This window comes from Natrix helvetica (genome assembly GCF_964273705.1).
Source record: "Natrix helvetica genome assembly, chromosome: Z".
NCBI classification, from domain to species: Eukaryota; Metazoa; Chordata; class Lepidosauria; order Squamata; family Natricidae; genus Natrix; species Natrix helvetica.
Window position 1 is genome coordinate 23,918,920 of NC_138554.1, and position 24,098 is coordinate 23,943,017.

At 42.7% G+C, this 24,098-nt stretch overlaps 1 protein-coding gene and 1 long non-coding RNA gene across 5 annotated transcripts in view; one reads left to right on the forward strand and one right to left on the reverse strand.

Moving 5' to 3' along the window:
• The first annotated feature begins 2,381 nt into the window (after positions 1–2,381).
• MYADM (myeloid associated differentiation marker) lies at positions 2,382–14,670 on the forward strand. Of its 3 annotated transcripts, XM_081932438.1 has the most exons (3): positions 2,382–2,568; positions 2,895–3,023; positions 11,317–14,670. In XM_081932438.1, exon 3 carries the CDS (start codon positions 11,328–11,330, stop codon positions 12,225–12,227), a length of 900 nt encoding a protein of 299 aa, XP_081788564.1. In that variant the 5' UTR covers positions 2,382–2,568; positions 2,895–3,023; positions 11,317–11,327; the 3' UTR covers positions 12,228–14,670. The 3 variants fall into 3 exon arrangements, with proteins under 3 accessions (XP_081788564.1, XP_081788562.1, XP_081788563.1); XM_081932436.1 differs by lacking the exon at positions 2,895–3,023 and having other exon boundaries at positions 2,390–2,568; XM_081932437.1 differs by lacking the exons at positions 2,382–2,568; positions 2,895–3,023 and adding an exon at positions 5,207–5,223.
• The window catches only part of LOC309381440, a 36,665-nt gene continuing 15,608 nt past the window's right edge, over positions 3,042–24,098 (reverse strand). Inside the window, exons 1-3 of one of the 2 annotated variants that reach the window (XR_014173555.1) lie at positions 8,684–11,308; positions 5,045–5,181; positions 3,042–3,262 (exon numbers count right to left, since the gene is read on the reverse strand). This is a non-coding gene — a long non-coding RNA (uncharacterized lncRNA). Of the gene's footprint in view, positions 3,263–5,044; positions 5,182–8,683; positions 11,309–24,098 lie in introns of those variants that run through there. The other variant, XR_014173554.1, reaches the window with a different exon arrangement.

The window sequence follows — 24,098 nt, forward strand, 5'->3', positions numbered from 1 at the left end:
GCCCTGAGCAGATAGTTGGACTAGAACAGTGATGGCAAACCTTTTTCACCTTGGGTGCCAAAAGCACGCGCATGCATGCTATTGAACGCGCTTGTGTGCCCACTCCCATAATTTAATGCCCCTCCCCATGCCATGAACCCTGAGCATGAGCGCATGACTCCCTGGTGCCCCACGTATGGCTTTCTTGGAGCCTGGGGAAGGCGAAAATGGCCTCCCCCCCCCGGAGGCCCTCCAGAGGCCGGAAACGGACCGTTTTCCAACTTCCGGTGGGCCCGGCAGATCCGTTTTTCGCCTTCCCCAAGCTCCAGAGGCTTTCTAGGAGCCTTGGGAGGGCGAAAAATGGCCCAATACGCAAACCGGAAGTTCAGGAACAAACTTCCGGTTTGCAAATTAGGCAGGTTTTTTTTTGCCCTCTGGAGGCTTCAGGAGGCTTTCCTGAAACCTCAGGAGGACGAAAAATGGCTGAAAACCAAGGGTGAAAATCGGCTGACCAGCATGCGCTGGAGCTGCAGGACAACACGTTGCATGCCCTCAGAAATGGCTCCGCGTGCCACAGGTTCACCATCATGGGACTATAAGATCTCCAAAATGTCTTTCAACTATGATTTTTATGGCTACTGTATTTCTGCAGGAGCAATGTGGCACCTGGGGATGGGGGAATCTCTGCATTTACAACCCACAATTAAACTTTGGAATTTATTACGAAATATGTGCTATCAGCTTGGCTAGCTTCAAGAAAAAGATGATTCATGGAATTCCTGGGAACCTTGGCTATTTTATGACCGAAAGACTGTAAACTGCCTCAAGTTATCTCTGCGAGATAAGACAGAATACAAGTTTAATAAACAAATAAATACATTTACCTGTATCCAGGTAATAAATAAATACATTTACCTGTATCCTGTACATTTACCTATATAAACAAATAAATACATTTACCTGTATCCAGGGGTGGGCTTCAAACATTTTAGCAAGGAATATCATGGCTGGGGGGGGGGGGCGTTTTTGCCCTCCCCTGGCTCCAGAGGTTTTCCTCAAACCTCTGGGAGGCCTAAAACGGTTCCCCCAGGCTCCAGAGGCTGGAAATGGGACGGTTTCTGACCATCCCAAACTTCCTGTAGGCCCATTTTCTACCCTCCCTGAGTATCCACGCGCACCCTGCATTTACCTCCATCCAAAACGGGCCGCATGGGGACTCCTGGGAGGGGCAGGGCAGGCGGGGTTTGGGGGGGTTCTCCGAACTGCACAGAATCTTAGCTAGAGGTTCTCCAGAAGCCTTGCAAACACCCAGCAGCCCACCCCTGCCTGTACACTGCCTTGTTTTTTTTTATAAACAACTCAAGGTGGCAAACATAGCTATTACTCTTTCCTCCTCCTATTTTCTCCACAACAACCCTGTGGGGCAAGCTGGGCTGAGAGTGAGTGAGTGGTCCAAAGTGGTTTTCATGGGTAAGGTAGTCTCCTGGTTTCAAGCCTGCGCCTTAAGGACTGGACCAAACTCACTTTCTGCCCTTGAGGGCAGCCTGACTGGCCCTGAGGGCCACTTTCTGAGGGTCCAGAAAGTTTATAAAGTTGGTTAGCCACTGTGAGAACAGATTGCAGGACGCTCTATGTTCTTAGGTTACAGGTAGTCCTCAGCTTACAACCACAATTGAGCCCAACATTTTTGTTGTTAAGCGAGACATTTGTTAAGTGAGTTTTGTCCCATTTTACGACTTTTCTTGCCACATTTGTTAAGCTAAATTTGTAACATGGTTGTTAAGTGAATCTGGCTTCCCCATGGGCTTTGCTTGTCAGAAAGTCACAAAAGGGGATCGCATGACCCCTGGAAACTGTAACCGTCATAAATATGTGTCCAAATTTTGACCTGAAATGCTGCAACGGTCGCAAGTGTGAAAAAGGGTCATAAGTCGTTTTTTTCACTGCATTTGTAACTTCGAACGGACATTAAACAAACTAGTTGAGGTTTAACTGTACTCCCAGCCCGGCGACGGAACGCACTGCTACAAGATGCGGCGATGGGTTTTGCACAAACACACCCATCCGCCCATCCAAAACTATGAAGCCAAGTGAACAGCGGGCTCTCCCCGAGCCATCCACATTGGTGGACTGTGGTTTTCCATCTCCGAGAGACAAAGAGCTCATCGGGGCGACTGACGGGCGTCTTCTTTCAAGTTCAGCCGGCGAACTGGCGGGAAGCCTTGGAGCGCCTATAGAGAAAGACACGTGGGAACCTCTCGGCTCTAACTGAGCTGCATTTCGGGTGGGGTCCGCTGGCGTCATGGTTATTGCTCCTTGTCGCCAGCAGCAACGGCCACAAACAGAGTTCCTGCCGACCCCCTCGGCTCTCCTTTTGGTCCGCCCACGGCCCACCCTTTCCCCACCCCCTCCTCCTGCCCGGCGGCTGCCTCCCTTCTTCTCCGGCGTTTAGTGCCACACCCAGCTGCCCTCCCGTCTCGACCAGCCCAACCCAGGAGCTCTCGCCTTCTCGTTCCCACGAGGAGCATCTTTCGCTAGATCGCCTCGCTCGGTGCAGACTCTCCGCCCGCCCCAAGCCTTGGAAGTGCCGTAAGAAGGAGCTGCGGGAGAAAATCGGGGCTGGGGGAGACGCTCGGAGGAGTTCAGGCAGCCGCGGGGCGGGGCTCTTGAAGTTGGGGTGGGGGGGAAGATTGAGGGGCGTCCAGAGTTTAAAGCCGCCCTCCGCGCATGGCTGCTTTCTGCAGGGAAAAGGAATTTAAAGAGTTAAAAGCAAAACTGGGCGGGGGGGGAATATTTAGGCTAGAAATGGGGGATTGCTTAGTGTTCTTGGGAAATGAGGTGCATTTGCTGAGCTGCCCCGCCTCCCCAATGCGACCTCTTTGCAGGACTGAGTGGGTTGGGGGACCCTTTTGCAGGGCTCTAGTGAGTTGATGGAGGTTGCCTTGTTAGGGTGCCCCACCCCGGACTTTTCTTTCCCTTTTGAAAAAAAGAAGCCCATCACCACCAATTGGTTTAATTTTGCAACAGGAGCCAAAACCAGGAAGGTAATACTCTTAAAAAAAAAAAAACCCAAAAACAAACAACCGGGGAGAGGGCGGCATCCATTTCCAATGTGGCTTTTGCAATCGGGTGCGCCTTTTGTGGCAGGGAAGTGCGCGTAACAGGCTGTTTTAATGGAACAAGTGAGCAGCAAAGTTTACAGCAGAGTTATCCAACCTTGCCAACTTTAATCCCAGGGGAATTCTGGGAGTTGAAGTCCACAGGTCTTCGAACTTGGACACCCCTGGTTTATAAGAAAAGAGAATTAGGGAAGATTTCAAGATATCCCAGGCCTGACTTCTCCATACAGCAAACTCTGAAAAAGATTTTGAAATCTCAAATTGTGTCACTACAGCTTTATTACATAATTTGCAGTTTTGCAGACAGTGAAAACCTTAGTTCAGTGCATTAGCTAAACAGGTCCTTCATATTTAAAGGCAGTATAATTTCCAAGGAATAGCAAGGAAAAACATGCAACCTTGTGGTCGGTCAGTAGATGAAAATAACGGGTGTCTTTTAAAAGGCCTTTGTCTGAAAAAACTTAAGGTGTGTGTCATCTTACCTCCACCCCCAAAAGAGTGCAGTTTGTTCATTTTGGCAGCTATATTGGACTCACAAAAGTTTTGATTAAGGGAGGTGTGTCTATTAATACTGCACTGCAATATTTTCTCAGGACAAAAAGATCAATATTTCCTAAAGCTAGTCTGGTGAGGCAAGGATGTTGTAATAAATAGATCCTAGGTGTGGCTCACATCAAGACTGAAGCCGCATCTAATGGTGTCTGCGTGCTATGCATGTTACAATCCAAAGCACAATCTGGACAGTATTTAATCGAGAGCAGAGGATAATTGTGCAGTAGATGGGACATGATGGAGTCAAAAAGTATATATTTGTATCAGCAACACAGAGACATGTTGTAGTGTTGAATACATTTTTCTGTAAGGAGAAGAGAGGTATTTTGCTAAGGGAATCTAAGTGTGACGTGACTGACACCCATAATTTTATATCATGTACTTCATTGTGAATGTTCCCAGTTCATTAGATGCTTGATTGTAAGAACCACTATGTTTATTTTTAAAAAAACATCGTATTTTTGTAGAATGCATATTTTGTCTTAATTACCCTTAGCCTATTTTGGTAGTGTTATGACAAGACTCCAGAAAACATATCTCTGTACTGTAAATATTTTTCCTTCCTGCTCTATGCTGTGGTTAGTTGTTTATAATATAGTAACATCTTCAACTGTATAACAATTGATTCTTTTTGAAATTTATAGCTTCCCTGTTTGCTTGTTGCAATGTGATTACTATAGGACTAATGCTGTTAGATCTAGGCTACACAAATCCAAAGGACCATTAGATGGCAGCCAATAGTTACATTTTCTAGATTTCTTTGCTGCCATCTATTGGTTTTGCAGAATTTTGCAGCCCAGTTTGGTAACCTTTCTGTTGTCCACTAATGCAGAAAGTTTCAAAGATTTCCAGGCTGTGGAACCTGTTTGTTAAGATTTTTTTTCCCTGGAACCCTTCAACCAAGAGGCCAAAGATTTTGTGACATAGATTGTGATTGAGTGAACTTTTTTCCCTCTGTAATTTCTTCTGGAGCTCCATCAAGTTCTCACAGAATTTGAGTCTGGCAGAAAACAGTTTGAAAAAGCTTGCACTAGATCATGATGGTGCGCTTTTTTTTTTTTGAATTTTTTTTTTAAAAGTCCTAGCTTTATTATTTTTAAAAATAACTCAAGATGGTTAATATACAGGATACCCCTTCCTTCTTTTGTTTTCTTCATAACCTTGTGAGGTAAGTGGGGTTGAGAGAGAGAGAGAGAGAGAGTGATTGGCCCAAAGTCAACTAGCAAACTTTCATTCCTAAGGGGGGGGGGTCTAAAACTCACAGTCTCCTAGTCTCTAACCAGGTGCCTTAACCACTATGGGTAGTCCTTGACTTACCACCATTTGTTTAGCAACCATTCATAATTACGACATTAAAAAAAGAGACTGACAACTACAGTAGTTCTTGCACTTACAACATCGCTGTGCATTGTTGCAGCATCTCCACAGTCACATGATCTGAATTGGGGAGCTTGGCAACCGGCATATATTTTCCACGATTGCAGCGTCTCGAAGTCATGTCATTCCCATTTGTGACCATCCCAGCTGGTTTCTGAGAAGCAAAGTGATTAATTTAACAATCATGGCGAAAAAGGTAACATCGGGTGTAATTCTCTCACTTAAGAGCTGCCTTGCCTAGCAACTGAAATTCTGATCCCAGTTGTGGTCTTAAGTTGAGGACACAAATATGCAGCAGCAACAATGGATTTCTGTTCCGTTCCATGGTGCAAAACTAATAGATTTTGCAACAGATTTTCCAAAACATTAATTCTCCTCATGCATCCATATGTACAGAAAAATAACCTTTAAAAAAAATGTAATGCTATGCTTTGAAAACCGAGAAATCCTGTTTCTTTAAGGATGGGTTAAGAGATCCCCTGGGCTTTGACAATAAATATTAGATCAGGCTATTTCTTGGCTATTACAACTGAAATCTATTAATATGTATTTATTTGTAAAATATATTCTGTAGTTTAATCTACGAAGAAACAGTCCACATAAAATAAGGAGTGACCCCTTGGTATTATCTAAAACAATTTTAAAATGTGCAAACTCCCAGAATTTTACAGCACATATCTTCATGTTGATAAGGTTGAGAAACACTGATCTAGAGAGATGCAAGGTTTGAGGATTCCCTAGCTTTTAAATACAGGTAGTTCTCGATTTATGACCGGTCACTTAGTTTTTGAGTTTGAGTTTTATTAAATTTATATACCGCCCCCCTCTCCCCGCAGGGACTCGGGGCGGTGTACAGACAGTACATATAAAACAACAAAGCAGGAACAACAAAACATTAGACAACCAACATAAACATACGGTCTGTATAATGCCCGAACTCATTTCTAGTTAAAAACGGTCTAAAACCAAATTAAAACCCCAAAATTTACAATACTAAAAAGCCATCCAGGAAGGTCAGTAATAGATTGTACTTGTGATTACAATTAGGCCAGGCCGGCTAGTCGGAACAGGTGGGTCTTGAGTTTCTTACGGAAGGAGCGGAGATCAACAGTAGTTCTAATATCAGGCGGGAGTTCATTCCAGAGGGTTGGGCCCATCACAGAGAAGGCCCTACTCCTGGGCACCGCCCGCCCGCATTGTCTAGCGGAGGGTACCCGGAGGAGACCCTCCCTGTGAGCGGGTTGGTCGTAGGGATGTATGGGGTAGAATGCGATCTCGCAAATAACTAGGTGTGATCATTCAAAGTTATTACAGAGCTCCCCAGATTATGACCCATTTTCAAAGTTAAAACAGCAACCTTCCACCCCCACCTTGTAATCAGTTGATCATATTTTGGGCACATGACAACTGGTGGCATCTATGTCTTCTGTGTTCTGCAATTTTTGGCAGTTTTTTGCTGGAAACCAACATTTATTGGGTATAATGAGTTTAACTCAGACTATTCCATCGCCTAACGATGGCTGTTTAAGGATTGCTGCAAAAAAGATAGTAAAAGTGGGTGTGGTCACATGGTAACCTGCTAATGAACGCCATGGCTTACTACTATAATTCTGGGCTCAATTATGGTGGTAAGTCAAGGGCTACCTGTTCTTTGAATCACCTTTACTCATTGCCTTGCCATGACACGTAGCATTACTTCTCAACTCTAATTTTATCCAGTGAGTTCTGCTCTTTTCCACGTCGTCTGCTTTTGTGGGCAGGGTCCTGGAGTTTTTTAGGGAACACAGAAGAGGAACCAGCTCTTCTAAGATCCTGCCTCTCGATTTTTCTGTGCTTGAAACAAAGCTTCAATTGTATCCTGCAGTGTGTAAGAAATAGTTCTACACCCTGGGCGTTGCCACCTCTTCTTCGTCAACCTTTTTTTGCACCAATGCACGATGACTGAGTATTTTCTCAGTAACTCTCAGCATTACTTCTGGTAAATGCACATTTCAGCCTATCCTTTTCTCTCTCTTATCCAGTTTATAAGATTACATGAGAATGTTCTTTGATTAGTTGTTTATCCATTGTTTAGATAATGCTTATATTTTCCTTTAAATTCTGCTCCTGTTATGATGTTCTGAGACAGCTTTAAAGTCACTGATGAACTTGACTTTTGCAGGTTCCTTCATCAAATGTATGTGCATTTTTTAAGGTACTTTGCAGGGTGAGAGAACGAATGCGGTAAAATCGCATGTAGAATTTTGTTTTTGTTCTATCTTCAGCATCAAATCAAATCTTTATTATAGTCATACACCAGCATAAGGAGGGTGGGCTACAAACAATAATTTTAAAAGCATCTTACATGAAGAGGAGTGGAGAGAGGGATTTATATAAAATTTACCCTTGGTAAGGGGTAAGTGTGCTTGGAAAAAACATTGAGGTTATGAATCGACTCAAATGCACAGCATAGTCAAAATGGAAAACAGTCTATTTATCAAGATGGTTCCATTTCAGGCTGCAAGATCAAAGGTTACAAGCCTGAAGTTATCTCATCTTAGAAAGCTCTTGGCATAGTTAGAAACAGCCCATTGAAGAACATTGATAAATTCTACTCTCTGAAATGCTCATTTTCTCGGTGCAAAGATAGGGAAAAGATAGCAGGATTCGTGTAGGCAATTGTTTTTCTGCTACATGAAAAATGACGTTGTCCTAACAGTTTCTTCCTCTTGATTTGACTGTGTGCAAAACGGTAGATGCAGGTTAGCCTGGGAGGAAAGCTTTGCAAAATAGGCTGTTTCAGTCACCCATTTCCCCCTTGTAGGCCCCAAAGAACCAGCATGGCTGTATGTGCCTGGGTAACATGGGACAACAACTTTAGTGAAAACTAAATCTTGCGGGCCTCTTGCAAAATATCCTCTACAGTTGCAGTTTCCATATAGTGAGTGCTAACAGGCAATATAAGCCATTAAAATTTTTAAAACCCATTTTAAAATGGTTTGAAGTGGTTTTTCTGCTCTCCTTTTCTTGAAGCAGCTTACATTTACTTTCAAACATCTCTCTTTCTCTCTCTTCCCCTCCCCCCCCCTTTCCTTTTCTTTTCTCCAAACATCGGGAGAGGCTGAAAGGCAAGACAAAGCTAACCTACCAAAGATTCTAGCTTCCCTTGCAGCCGAGTGAAAGGAGCCTGCTGGGGGACATTTCTGACTTGGGAGCTGACAGGAAAGGAAATCCTTCCTTCTGGATTTGCAGGAGGGAAAAAGGAAGGGTGGGCTGCATTTTTGGGAGATGGCTCAGAAAGGAGACAGTGAAGCTGGCTTAACGCCTGGGATTTCTCTGACTCCCCCTTCCACCCGCCCCCACCGCACTCCCGCTCCCGCCCTCAGCTCAGGAGAGCTTGATTAAAACCAAATGTCCAACATTGGACAAAAAGGAATTTTCTCCTGCCCTTACATGGATAACATGATTTTCCTCCTACCCCTCCCGTGCTCAAGTCTCCACCCCTTCTCAGCTCTTTATGCTTGTCTTGCCCTTCTCAATTTCAGGAAGTAAGCGTTTTGGCTAAAAAAACAACAGCGGCAATTGCTGTTGTCTGTAATGTAATTGTGCGACACAGACAGATGGGGCTAACTTTTTAGCCCCCAGAAATTCTTGTCCGTTCTCCCATTGAGTCTTACTTTGCCACAACCCAGACAGGAAAGCGCAGTATTAGCTTTGGGTGGACAATACCCAGCCTTTTCCAACCTCTGGATCTTTCGGACTTCAGTTTCCATTATTCATAGCCAGTTCATAATACGTGCTGTGTAAACCAGGAAGATTTATCTCCATTTACAAAAGGAAACAGTTTTACTTTGGACGTCATTACTGGTTTGTACCTATTTTAAACCCATTAGAAGAATTTTCTTGGCCTGATTCCAAGCTCGGTTACCCAATAAAAAACACAGGACATTTTCTCGAAATAGAGGTAGGATTTTCTTCCAAAAGTCAGACAGCAAAACGAATATTCGGCCATTCTTGGCCACAGAAAGCTGAGTGTGATAGGATATACAGTGACAAGGGGCTCTGGTGTGAAGTTGATGGGAAGGCTATTAGATGTGTAAAATAAGATGCCCTTGCCCTATGGATGTGTGAGCCCCGAGGAGGAGCCCTTTGCGGTGGGTGATCTTAGATATCCAGAGCTTTTCCTAGATGCAGTGTGCATTTTCATGAGATGAAATTGTCTGGCATCAAAGTGAAGCATTGACATTAAAGATTTCCCTTATCTTGAGGAAATTCCATTTTTCTACAGAGGTGAGCTTAATCCATTTTCGTCCAAGTGTCATCTGTCAGGCTGGAGCAATGTTTAAATTAACTGAAGTTTATCAAAGGAGTTACAAGTTTTACTTTAGTTACCTCAATAAAATATTGGGACAATTCTATCTTCTATTGAGAACCTTTTGTTGTTGAGAACGTTTACCTACATTTATTGAGTTAGCTGTGCCAAATATGAAAAAAAAAGTACTGTAAATCAAGATAATAAGAGCTACGTGTTATCTGGAGAATTGTAGTTATGAATCCAATCTCATAGGAATAGCACACATAAATAAGTAACATAAATGAATTATAAACCTCAAAATAGACTGATAAAAATTAAATTGTCTATGTTTAGCTATGTTTACTACCTTCTTTTTTTCCCCTTGTAGATTTTGATGTCCAACAGTTGCTATCGTGGGTTATGCTATCGTCCATGTTGCCCATATGCAAATATTGATAGATTACCTGTAGACATCTGGTTTGTGAGCTTTTGGAGTCTTTGACGCAGGGGTGGGCCAATGTGGCAACTTTATGATCTGTGTATTTTAATGGCTGACTAAGGAATTCTGGGAGTTGAAATCCACAAGTCCTAAAGTTGCCAAAGTTGCCCATCTCAGCTCTGGAGGCTAAGCTGTGTGAGGAAAGGTTAAGGAAACTAGGTGTGTCCAATTAAGAAAAAGAAAGTTTAGAGGGTAACATGATAGCTGTCTTCCGATACCTGAGGGGCAGTCACATGAACTTATTCTCCAAATCACCTGAGGGCCGGACAAGAAGCAGTGGGTAGAAGCTCGTTAGGGAGATCCTATCTGAAATTAAGGAGAAATTTCCTGGTAGTGCCAACAATCAATCAATAGAATAGCTTGCCTCCTGGAATTGTAGATGGTCCATTGTTGGAAGTCTTCAAGGTAAAATTGGACAGCCATTTTTCTGGGATAAAATATGGTGTGCTATGGGTAGGGGTTTAGATTAGAAAAGCTTGAAGGCCCCTTCCAGCCTTATGATTCTGTAATTCTCCAGACATGGGACTAGAATTTATATGTAGATAGTTCTCAACTTGTGACCGTTCACTTACCAACTATTTGAAGATACAATGGACTTCTCAGGGCTACTTATGACCCTGATTCAAAGTTTTGATGGCCTCCGCCTGTCACATGATCACATTTTGGTTGTGTTTGCAGCATCCCATAGTCATGTGACCAGGATTTAGATGTTTTTTTGCCAGAAAGTGGTTGTTACTTCTGGTTTCGGCAAAAAAAAAAACATCCATTGTGGACAATGGATTTGCCTAACAACAATGGCGTTCCCTTAATGATCGCTGCAAAACTGGTCTATAAGATTGGGTGTGGTCACATGCTGACCCACTTAACAGCTGGCACAATGTGATCATAATCCTGGGCTCAATTATGGTCGTAGGTTGAGGACTATATAATCCATCCATCCCAACTGAGACTGCTGTCGGATCTTGTCCGACAATACGTGGAGTGATAAATCTCTCCCATCCCTGGTCCGACTTCTACAATATTCAGGCAGGTTCAGAAGACAATGGCACTTAAATTAGTCTTCCTCCACTTGTAGTCCTGCAGTTAATTTGGATTATTACTAGGAAAAGAAGAATGGAATTCTGGTTGGGGATGATAAGACAGGAAATCCAACCTACCTAGAAGCTGCAGGGCTGCAGAAGGCTGGGGGAAACCAGGAGAGTCAGGCAGTACAAATGAGTATAAAGATCTATTGCAAGATTTAAGCTCTCTACAGGAATCTGACCCACTGGCAGTTAAGGGAAATGAGTGGGTGATAAGGGAGGCATTCACGATAGGCTGGGCTGGACTTTGATCTCGTGTGGGCATGCAAGGACTCAAGACTTATGACGCATTTGACCCCTCCCATGGGCTCAGCCTGGTCTTCTCCATCTGCCCCCTGTTTCTATATTCCTTAGCCCTAAATTTAGGAAATGTATCCTAAACTGTATATTTTCATGTGATAAAAGTTTTGCATCGTGTGTCTTTCTTCTCCCTAGATCTTTGCACCATGCCAGTAACCCGCTCAAAATCGGTGGGCAACACCAGTGCCCTGACCTCTCCCTTGGGAATCGTTCGCCTCCTGGAAGCCCTTTTCACCTGTGTGGCCTTCAGCTTGGTGGCCAACCGGAACGCCTGGAGCGGGCGCAATGGGGACTGGTGCATGTTCTCCTGGTGCGTCTGCTTTGCCATCACCATCGTCATCTTGGTGGTCGAGTTTGCTGGCCTTCAGCATCGCATGCCGGTCTCTTGGAAGAACTTCCCCATCACGTTCGCCATGTATGCCACCCTAATGTGCCTCTCGGCTTCCATCATTTACCCGGTCATGTTCATTTCGAATCAGCGTCTTTATAATGAAGAGCGGGGATACCGCATTGCTGCCACTGTGTTTTCTTGCCTAGCCTGCCTGTCTTACCTCACTGAGGTCAGCTTAACCAAAGCTAAGCCAGGAGAAGTGACTGGCTACATGGCAACAGTCCCAGGGCTGCTGAAGGTGGTGGAGACTTTTACTGCCTGCATCATCTTTGTCTTCATAAGCGACCCACCTACTTATGACCACCCAGACGCTCTTAAGTGGTGTATGGCAGTCTACTGCATCTGCTTCATCCTCTCCCTTGTGGTGATCATCCTCTGCATTGGCGAATGCACTGGCTGGTTGCCGTGTCCATTCAACAAATTCCTCAGCGGCTACACTTTATTGGCTGTGCTCATGTATGCCACCGCCACAATTATTTGGCCCCTCTACAAGTTTGACCGAAAACATGGGGGGTCTCCATCTCGAAACTGTGGTAATAACAGCTTCTGTACATGGGACAAGAATGTTGCCGTAGCAGTTCTAACTGCTATCAATCTGCTGATGTACCTGGCAGATCTGGTGTATTCTGCACGGCTGATATTCATCCAGGGGTAGACCGTGGCTGGCAGTAAGGAGAATCAAGGCAGTGGTGTCCAAAAGAAGGGAAGTGGAAAGAGAAGAAGGGGTCATGCTTTTCTCTCTTTCGCTCTGATTTTTTCCTTTCTTCTGTCTCTGTCCTCTGCCTGCAGTCTCGGACTAATTCATCCTCTTTCTCTCCTGCCTTCTCAGTTACCTTGTTCTTAGCCTAGATTTATGCTCTGTGCTTGCCACACAACAATTCTTTTCCTCTCTCCATCCTGAGCTTATTGCACATAATAGCCAAATGGTAATTTGTTGTATGCAGAGCTTGGGATGGCTCACAAATGCTTCTGCCCAAACATCTTTGGCTGTTTCCATGCATGTATCTTTGCCAGTATAGTTTGTCATATTCCGAGGAATGAGGAGGCTTAGAGCTATTAAAAGTGGTGGTGTTTAGAATTGCAGGTGCCAGTCGTGGGGGGGGGGAAGCAGAGAGAGAGGGTATATACTATCCTTGATGGGGAGACTTCAGAATGCAGGTTGTCCTCGACTTACAACAGTTCATTTAGTGACCGTTCAAAGTTATAACAGCCCTGGAAAAAGTGACTTAACAACCATTTCCCCCTCCTTAACAACCATTGCAGAATCCCCATGAACATGTGATCAGAATTCAGATGCTTGGCAACTGACTCACATTTATGACCGCTGCAGTGTTGTGGGATGAGGTGATCACCTTTTGATACCTTCTAACGAGCAAAGTCAAGGGGGAAGCCGGGTTCCCTTAACAAACATGTTATTAACACTGCAGTCATTCACTTAACAACGGTGGAAAGAAAAGTGTAGACTGTGGCCCAGCTCACTTAAGAAATCTCTCTTGTACCAACAGAAATTTTGGGCTCGATTGTAGTCGTATATCGAGGAGTACCTGTATTCTCATAAAAATCAATTTCCTAACATTTTCCTTAAATTACTTATGAACCGAGGTGGCGCAGTGGTTAGAGTGCAGTACTGCAAGCTACCTCTGCTGATCACCAGCTGCAGTTTGGCAGTTCAAATCTCACCAGGCTCAAGGTAGACTCAGCCTTCCATCCTTCCGAGGTGGGTAAAATGAGGACCCAGATTGTTGGGGGCAAATGCTGACTCTAAACCGCTTAGAGAGGGCTGTAAAGCACTGTTAAGCGGTATATAAGTCTAAATGCTATTGCTAGCTTGCAGTTAGGTTTCCTATTCTTTGTCTTTCTCACCCTGGCTACCCTCTATCCAGACCACTAACTTCAGAAACACATGCCGACAGCCACCATCAGCCAATCAGATTCAGAGGAAAACTGTGCAGCTAAAACAAAAACTTAGCTAGCAGAAAAGAAGAATTCAGAGCATTCTTGATTTTTTATTTGGCCTTAAAAAAAGTTCCTCCATTTTAGTGCCTTAAAAATATTGGGTTCCTCTTTTTGTCATCATGCAAAGAAACCCCTTTGCCCTTACCAAATATACTTGCTGTTCTCCATTATGAATATGTATTTTGTGGGGGTGGGGTGGGAAAGTTAGATGTTTACAGTAGAGCCATTGGCTGCTTGCATTTTCCATTGGGATGAATGGGGATTGCACAGCACTAGGTGGGTGGTTTGCTTTGCACTACCATGGAGTGTTTATTCTCCATGGTTGCTCGGGGAGAAATTAACTGTATAGTAATGGATTCATGTCTGCCTGTAAATCTGCACTAGAAATCCAACCACGTACTGCAAAATGATTTATGCAGGAGCTGTTGGGGCTTGCAGTAACTTTACTTAAAAAGGGCAGTTCTCTTTTTTAAATTTTTTCCCCAAAAGTCAACAAAATACATTGGGGAGGTTACAAGAAATACTTTGATTTGGGGAAATGGAAAGCCACTTATTTGTGATTGCACCAGGCTGAAAGATAACAATTGCAATGGAGCAACATTTAAGTAAGAGTTAAAAATACTTGCCTTCAAGTTTCTTAGCAAATAGAGTGTTTTACAGAAAGATAGCGCAATTGTTTTTCTTTACATTTTGAATTTTTAAAAAGAAAAATAACATTTTTTTTAAGTGTCTGTAAGACATCCTCTGTTTTTTAAATAAAAAAAGCATAGTAGAAAAATACATGCTTTGCAAAGTATTAAATACATAACTTTTGGCTTCTTTATGGTTGCTAATCGAGTATTATTATTATTTTTTTAAGTTCCAAGCACTTGGTATTCGATAATATTGCTTTTCAACTTCATATTTCAGGAAACACCAGTCTTTTTCCATTAAGTCAGCAATAGAATTTATTTGTATGTATTTCTACTGCATTTGCCATTCTATTTTGCGTTTTAAAAATAAAAATACTTATAACATCATGCAGCGTAGGCAGAAATATAAGCTTCCTTCTTGTCTCAATTACCCGCAACTACAATGTTTTTATTATTTTTTGAAATATGCAAATCAATGTATGTGTACAAAATAAAGCAGCAATGTTGCAATGGAATGTGTCAATATTATTTCTATCATGGGGGGGGGGGAGGTACATTTTGGATACCAGGAGGCTGAATAGCTACAACAGAAATAGGCTTTTTTTCTGACTTAAGGGGCACTTCAAAAAATGGATTTTTACACCAGTTTGATAGCTGCAGATTTCTATGATCCTCCAATATTGGATTGTTATTAGCTGAGCTGATTTATTTTTGGCTTAGCTGTTTAAAACTTCAATAAAAGTAGTCTTTTCATCTAACTTTTCAGTTTATTTTTGAAATACCAAGCTTACAGAACTTGTAGACAGCTCATTTATATATGTATTTGCTATATTCTAAGACCATCATGCAGCTACATGATTTATAAAAAATAAAACAATAATTATAAAAAAATATTCATAAATCTTAAATAAATATTAAAACAACATAAATGGGACTGGAGGCTAAAAATATAAAGAACAGTTGCTGGAATTGAGTATGTCTAGTTTATTGAAAAGAAGGACTAGGGGAGACATGATAGCAGCATTCCAATATTTAAGGGATTGCCACAAAAGAAGGAGTCAAGCTATTCTCCAAGGCACCTGAAGGCAGAAGCCATGGATGGAAACTAAGCAAGGAGAGAACCAACCTAGAACTAAAGAATAATTTCCTAAGAGAACAAGCAGTGGAATGACTTGCCTCCAGTTACTGGAGGTTTGTAAGAAGAGACTCGACACCATTTATCTGAAATTTAGTTTCCTGCTTGAGCAGAGGGTTGGACTAGATGATCTCCAAGATCCCTTCCAACTCTTGTTACTCTATTATGGGTCCCACAGCATTATAGAATTGCTACTTTGAAGATTCTTTTTAACTTGGATAATGATAAGCCTCATTCAATTTGATATCTTCTTCACCCTACAGCAGTGTTTTTCAAACATTTTTAGATGAATGGACTTCAGCTCCCAAAACTCCCCAGCCAGATTGGCTGAAAAATTCTGGGAATTGAAGTGCACTCAAGTTGCCAAAATGGAAAAAAAAAACCTGTCATCTTATTAAATGAATCGATAGTGTAGATATATGAGAGTCACAATAGAAAAACATCTCCATTCTTGGCCCTCTGTTCTTGCCATTGATGGAGGACTACCAACAATTGGGAGGCATTCCAGCCTGTCCATTTTTTTCCCCAACTCCAGATCTTTGAGAAGGAAAGGTAGCCAGCCAGGTGTGCAGCTCCTTCCCATAAGGACGATGTGGATTTTTATGTATAGCCTTTTTGTATATAAAGTAAGGTTATAGATGGGAGCACCGTACGAGCAAACATTTTTTATTCTCTGCTGTGTAGGGATTTTTTGATAAAATTGGAGGAATAGCAAGTTTTGCTTCTTGTTCTGTGTTTGTTCCCATGCTGGCAGATTTGAAGAGGACAAACTTTTAAAAGACTAGAAATGCTCTTTTGTGGAAGAGTGGACGGGCGTGGATTTTCTAAATGCGACTTAATGAAGCAAAATTTCCTTCTCCACCAGAGGTTTAAATCGTCTTCTGGATTCATGTTTATGTACTATACTAACTAGCAAATTATAAATCTGGTGCTAATGCTGGGCCATTTTTGAGATTTTTGGAGTCATTCCCCTGCTTCCCCCCTTCCACTTTTTAAGGACTAGGACTAGCAGATCTGAGTGGCAAAATTCTGGATGACCTTCAGATGGCAGCCAAGAGACCCATCAATAATGCCTCCTGGTGGTAGTCTGATGTTTTGCAGCCAAGATCTGGTAGTCCAATTTGCATAAGTATTATTAAAATCCTGTCTCATTTAGTTGGTCAGGCACATGACACACTCTCAAATTTGTCTTTCTATTTTCCTTCAGTATTTCCCCTTTCCCCTGGCAGCTGTGATAATGATTCTTTCGGATGGTTATAGCTGCTGTGCACTTCCACATAAACGGGAATATATTTCAGTTTTATGAGCTATAACTCTTACTTGATGGGTATGACAACAAAATTTGTTGGAATGGAGTGGGTGGCTGGAGGAACACGTGTGTATCTAGAAGGAGCATAAAGCTGCTAAAAAAAAAACAAATCGAAGAAGCAAAATATATCCCTTCGCTATTGCAATCAGGGTAAGCCAAGTGTTAATTCTGAAGAGCTGAACCTTAGAAGGGAGAAACACATTGGCAGGAAATAGCATTATTTGTTTTTTGTTTTTTTCAAAAGTGGATGTATATCATCATGGAGCTAAATAAATGTAGCGCTTACCCTCGCAAGGGCCGCTGTATGGGTTCTCCTGGCCCTCTTCGTATGGCTGCCAGTCCAATCTGGCCCCACTCTGATGCACTTCTACTTGCCAGGGTCCCGTGATGGGGGGGGGGGGGGCTGGTCAGCCTCCTCTCAGCAGGCAGATCACGGATAGGTTAGTATTCAGGTGGCTGGTTGGGGCTTCTTCCTCTTCCTCTATCTTCGCTTTCCCTTGAACTGCCTGCTGGGCTCTCCTTCCACAGCCTCTGCTATAATATTCCCTTTTCCCCCTCTCAGGCTAGGCCCACAGAAGCCTCTGTTATAATATTCCCTTTTCCCCCTCTCAGGTTTGGGCTCCCTCCCTCTCACCTTCTGTCTCCATGCTTTTCCCCAGCCATTATTTTCCTTCCTCCCTCTCCACTCCTCCTGTCTCCTCCCCTTCCTCCCAAACTCTCCATTTATTCCATCCCCCACTGCTACATAATCAATACTTCTTTTAAAAATTGAAGAAGTGTGCAAATGTGCATGTTTGTTGGCAGTGGGTTTAAAAAAACAAAAACAAAAAGCAGCAGATAGAATCTGCTATTGCACTACAGGTAGTTCTCGATGAAGGACCACATTTCAATGCCACCAGGCTTGAAATTTGGGGCTTGTACTATCTAGAACAACACCGAATAAGGTATGACCTAAGCATAGTACGCAAAATTGTCTTCTACAACGTCCTACCTGTCAACGACTTCTTCAGCTTCAACCACAATACTACACGGGCAAACAATAGATACAAACTCAAGGTAAACAGCTCCAAACTCCATTGTAGAAAATACGACTTCAGCAACAGAGTGGTCAATGCCTGGAATGCTCTACCTGACTCCGTTGTTACTTCCTCAAACCCCCATAACTTTAATCTTAAACTGTCTACCGTGGACCTCACCCCATTCCTAAGAGGTTTGTAAGCGGGCGTGCATAAGTACACCAGTGTGCCTACCGTCCTTGTCCTATTGTCCCCATTTATCCACACCCATTTCCTGTGTTCATACTTATATGTGTTTATACTTATACCTGTTATTTTGTACATGTTTGACAAACTAAATAAATAAAATAAATAAAAAAATAAACATTTCAGCCCAAAATTTCCGTTGCTAAGCAAGGCCTTGCTAAGTGAATTGCCAGCCATTTCATGATCTTTTTTTTTGGCCACAGTTGTTAAGCAAATCGCTGCAGTTGTTAAGTGAAGCATGCAGTTGTTAAACAAATCTGGTTTCCCCCCATTAACTTTGCTGGTTGGAAGCTGGCTGAGAAAGTTAGTAATTGGGATCCCATGAGTGCGTGAGGGTGCAATTGTCATGAATACAAACCAGTTGCCAAGCGCCCGGATTTTGATCACATAACCATGGAGATGCTGCAAAGGTCATAAGTGCAAAAACCGGTCATAAGGCACTTTTTTCAATCCTGTTGTAACTTCAGTCACTAATGAATGGTCATAAATTGAGGACTACCTGTATTATAGATTCAACTTTCACTTGCTGCAGCATTTGTAAGAGCCGTGGTGGCTCAGTGGTTGGAGTGCAGTACTAGAGGGTACTTCTGCTGATCAGCAGTTTGGTAGATCGAATCTCATCAGGCTGAAAGTTGACTCAGCCTTCCATCCTCCCAAGGTGGGTAAAATGAGCATCTAGATTGTTGAGGGCAATAGGCTGATTTTGTAAACCGCTTAGAGAGGGCTATAAAGAACTGTGAAGCTGTATATAAGTCTAAGTGTTATTGCTTTGTAATACCATTCTGGACCAGTTGAGATCCACTTTGCACCTCTGAAGATCCTCCTTTATTTCCCCATTTTTATGTTTTTCTTCTTTTCCCCAACTTCCACCCATTGGGGGACTTCTAATTCCCCTTGCTTCAGAAAGAGACCTTGGAAAGTCCAAAGTTTGTGACTAATTTGTATAACACCTAAAAGGTTTGGCTTTGTGGATTCTTTATTTATTTTTCATACTATGAAAAACTATACTATGAATCCTCTTTCCTGTTCATGGAGCCTGAGACTGAAAGTTTAAAGAAAGATAAACAACGCTTATCTGACGGCACCTGAATAGACTCAAACATTAAATAAAAATGGTGTTCAAAACCAGCCATTTTGATCCAGGTTGGAACTGCAGTCTGGCTGGCTGATTTTTGTGTGGAATAACAGGTGCAAGAGAAGAATTGAGTCTCACATGGACGTGTGTGTGTGTGTGTGTGTGTGTGTGATGTTATATATATCTCACACACACACACACATACACACACATATGTTGGGACACACCTTTTCTCTCTTTCATGAACTTCGTGATTTTAGCTAAATTTGGCAGGAAATTCTCTCTCATGTGCTAAGAAGTTTCCGCTCTGGAGAGCTGACTGAACACAGCTGTTGTTCCTGAAATGTGTTGGGCACACAGACAAGAAACAGCAGAATGTCTGTATGTATGTATGCGCAAGGCGTGGATATGGCTTCCAATTATATAGCACATCTGGAAGTTTGGAGGAACAGGCTGGAAAAGCCATGATCCATCCTCCTGCCAGATATCTGAGGAAACCTCAATATTTAGCCACCCTGGCTAAATCAAATCAAAGATCTTCAATGCTGCTACAAAATGCTTGTGAAAATACCTTCACCTCCAAAGTCATCTCCTCTTCCACCACTGTATAAAGGATTGCAACTTCCCGGACAGCTGCTTCTATTCCAATAGTTCTCTTGGCAGCTGCACCTCAGTCTGAGCTCATATCTATAAATATTTGTATGTCTGCTAGGAATGTATTTTCCTGACGCCGCTGTGACTCATGACAACCCATCACCACGCCCCAGGACAGGGCTGGCATCCTGGTTTCTGTGTGTGGAAAATGGAACTTGATCCTTTGGGTTCCCATTGTGAAATATATATAAAGGCACCTTCTGGGCAACCCTAGGCTTCTCCAACAGCTATTATTAGATATTATTTTGCGTTCCCACATCCTATTTATTTTAAATATTGATATGTACTGCCCGTTAATAAACACACACATATTTTCTGAATGAAGTTTGTATAGTAAGGCTAGACTGCCACCATGAGAAGGAGCCAACAAGGAAAGGAGGAGAAAGGAAATAGGGATTATCCATATAAACCTAACAGAATAACTCTTTCAAACTTTTTCAAACCACTTCGTAAACCCATAGCATACAACATAGGGGAACAAACCCATCAGGACTAGATTCAGCAGTCCATCTGCTTTTGAAAGACAAAGACAAAGGCCCCTCTTTTGAAGACACCAAAGTCCACATTTTGGACAGAGAGGACCACTGGTTTGAAAGAGGGAACAAAGAGGCCATCTATGTCAAAATTGAACAGCCCTCTCTCAAGAGAGGGGGAGGAGTATGACGTCATCTATCTCCAGTCTACAACACAGTCCTTTCAGCAGTTCCAAGAAGACTTCACACCCAATTGCACCATTCAGGTGACCCTGGGGACACAGATAAACCTCCAGGTGGCCTCAAGGGCTCTTTACAAGAATGCAAATGACCAGGGGCCTGTAAGGAGTATAAATCCTTCCATTCCCCACCATCCAGTCAGAGCGGAAGAAGCTTTCTGGATTAGAAGTGGAACGCCTTCAAAGTCCAGTTGCCTCTTGAAAAAGTACCGTTGGGACAACCATGTCTTATATGACTAAGAATCTCCATAGACATGATACCAAACTAGGGGGACTATATCTGAGGTCCAAAAATCCAGACAACCCTTGGTGGGAGCAAAGAATTAGAGACGTCTGTACTTCCATGTGGTTGTTAGTGGTAATTCAAATATTTGCAACCCAGAAATGGTGCCCTTGTCCATTTTGAATCCATATACACCTAAGAAGCTCTTGTCTATAAAAAGAAAAAAATATGGCCTTTGGCTACCAATAGGATACCTGTCTCTGTTCAGGAACAGGTCCAATATATGCAAATGTTGCAGCAGCCTTCTCAAACCTAGCTCTTTCTTAACATATATCATACTCCTAGTAGGATGAAAACCAGAGCCCCAATGTAAGCAAACTCACATGGGGAACATTAGGAATGGGAAGATCTAGAAGGACCTTCAGTCCCAAATTACAGCAAAAACATCACGAAAATGTAATTTATAGTAGTGCTCTGAATCAACAAAGCAATTATTGAGACTTTGTGGCTCAGCTGCAAACTAGCAAACCAACTTCTCAAATTAAACTAACAGCTAAATTAAAGGCTTGTGAAGCAGATGTTCTTCAGTATTCCTGAAGACAAGCTAGCAACTGTATTCTGACAATTTGCGAGCATAAAGTGAGTATTATTAGTAACAAGGGGGTGGGTTCAGCCACGATGGCACAACCCCCCAAAACTCAACAGGATGCCAGTGGTTTAGGAGTGGACAGTAGAAAAATAATAATAATGTATTTAAAGAAGAGAAGACTGTTGATTAGTGTAATGAACATAGAATAAAAAGGTTGGTAGTAACCCTGAAGGTTTTTAGTCCAACTCTCTGCCAAGGCAGGAGGCTCTAGTCCAGTGTTTCTCAAACTTGGCGACTTTAAGTCCTGTGGACTTCAACTCCCAGAATTCCCCAGCCAGCTATGCTGGCTGGGGGATTCTGGGAGTTGAAGTCCACAGGACTTAAAGTCGCCAAGTTTGAGAAACACTGCTCTAGTCTATACATTTTTGGTTCAATCTCTTCTTAGAAACTTGCAGTGATGGAGTACCACAACTTCTGAAGGCAAACCATTCTCCTTAGTTCTAGGTTGGGTCTCTCTTTGACAACCCTCCATCCATTACTTTTTGTCTTGCCCTCAGGTGCTTTGGAGAATAAATTTATTTTATTTAGTTAGTTAGTTAGTTTGTCAAACATGTACAAAATAACAGGTATAAGTATAAAGGCATATAAGTATGAACACAGGAAATGGCTATGAATAAATGGGGACAGTAGGACAAAGACAGTATGCACGCTGGTGTACTTATGCACGCCCGCTTACAAACCTCTTAGGAATAGGGTGAGGTCCACGCTGGACAGTTTAAGATTAAAGTTATGGGGGTTTGAGAAAGTAACAACGGAGTCAGGGAGAGCATTCCAGGCATTGACCACTCTGTTGCTGAAGATTTCTTCAAAGAATAGATGTAAAAGGATGCAAATGACCAGCTGTCTGCAAGGAATATAAATGCAAGGAATATAAAGATCACGTGAAGTGTTAATACCACTTTATAATGCCTTGGTAAGGCCACACTTGGAATACTGCATTCAGTTCTGGTCGCCACGATGTAGAAAAGATGTGGAGACTCTAGAAAGAGTGCAGAGAAGAGCAACAAAGATGATTAGGGGACTGGAGACTAAAACATCTGAAGAACGGTTGCAGGAACTGGGTATGTCTAGCTTAAGAGAAAGAAGGACTAGGGGAGACATGATAGCATTGTTCCAATATCTCAGGGGTTGCCACAAAGAAGAGGGAGTCAAACTATTCTCCAAAGCACCTGAGGGTAGAACAAGAAGCAATGGGTGGAAACTAATCAAGGAGAGAAGCAACTTAGAACTGAGGAGAAACTTCCTGACAGTTAGAACAATTAATCAGTGGAACAGCTTGCCTCCAGAAGTTGTGAATGCCCCAACACTGGAAGTCTTTAAGAAGATGTTGGATAGCTATTTGTCTGAAACGGTATAGGGTTTCTTGCCTAGGCAGGGGGTTGGACTAGAAGACCTCCAAGGTCCCTTCCAACTCTACTATTGTATTGTATTGTATAAATCCTTCCATTCCCCACTGTCCTGTCAGAGCTGAAGAAGCTTCTTGGATGAGAAGCGAAACCTCTTCCTTGAAAAAGGACCTTTGGGACAACCATGACCTGGATGATTGAGAATGTCTACAGATCCCCAATAAATGTTAAAATGGACCTACCAACAAAGCTAATTATCATGTTATATTATATATATATATCAGTGACGTGCGGTGAGGTTTATGGCTGGTGAGGCTGGTGAGGTCATCAGGAAGACGGGGAATGGGACCACACATGCTGGAGGCTGAGGCTGCCTCAGCCTCCAGCACACGTGATCCCATTCCCCGCCTTCTTGAGCGCGCTCCACCGGCTCGCGCTCCGCAGTCCCCAACAGCAGCTGCTTTTCAGTGCTTTTCTGTGCGTCTGGCGTTTAGGACATCCGGCTATCTACCTAAATGCCAGACGCACAGAAAAGCACTGAAAAGCACTTCGCCTCCAAGCCACTTCATCTTGATGACGTTGCCGCAGTTTCTGGGCGCGGCCGGACGGAGGTAGCCAGAGCGGCGCTGAGGCGGTCCAGGCAGACGAAAGAGCTGGCAGCACCCCGCACTCACACCTCCTTCTCCTCCCTCCTCCTCCTCCCTCCTCCTCCTCCCTCCTCCTCATCTTCACTCCCCAAAGGCTCTTCTCCTTACCGGAGCTTAGCGGGAGCCATGTAAAAGGGATGGGAGGAAATATATATTATGATTATATATTATATATTATTTCATGATGAGAGGTGAGGCTCTGCCTCCCCTGCCTCCCCTGACCGCACATCCCTGATTATATATATATATATATATATATATATATATATATATATATATTTATTTATTTATTTATATATATTTATATTCTGTATAGAAGCTTGGAAATGATTTTGCAAATGCCACTGAGACTTGACTGCGACTTTTAAAAGCAACTGAATCTTTTTTCCAAGTGCACAGTCCCATCAAATCCTAGGAAAAGATTTGGCTGCTTTAAAGAATTGAAGGCAGAACCTATCATACTTTTCTGCTTCTGCCAGTTGGGTTAACAGTAACAGAGTTGGACGGGACCTTGGAGGTCATCTAGTTCAACCCCCTGCTCAAGCAGACCTATATAGCTCCAAAGTAACTTCTTAAGAATCCAATTAAAAATATTGCACCGTCCAAATACTTATCATGAAATCCAGAGCTATATATGGTTAGACCTGCTTCTAACTATGATTCTGCCAAAATGATGAAATGTGCATTCTGTTTTTGTGACACGAGCCCTGCCCTTTTGTAATAGCATCACACAGCATTCCATACAAGTAATAAAGGACCAACTTTGCATTGTACTGCATACAGGTAATAACTGAGGTACGACCATGATTGAACCCAAAATTATGTTGCTAAGTGAAACATTTGTTAAGTGAGTTTGCCCCATTCTACAACTTTTCTTGCCACAGTTGTTGAGTGAATCTGGCTTCCCCATTGACTTTGTTTGTCAG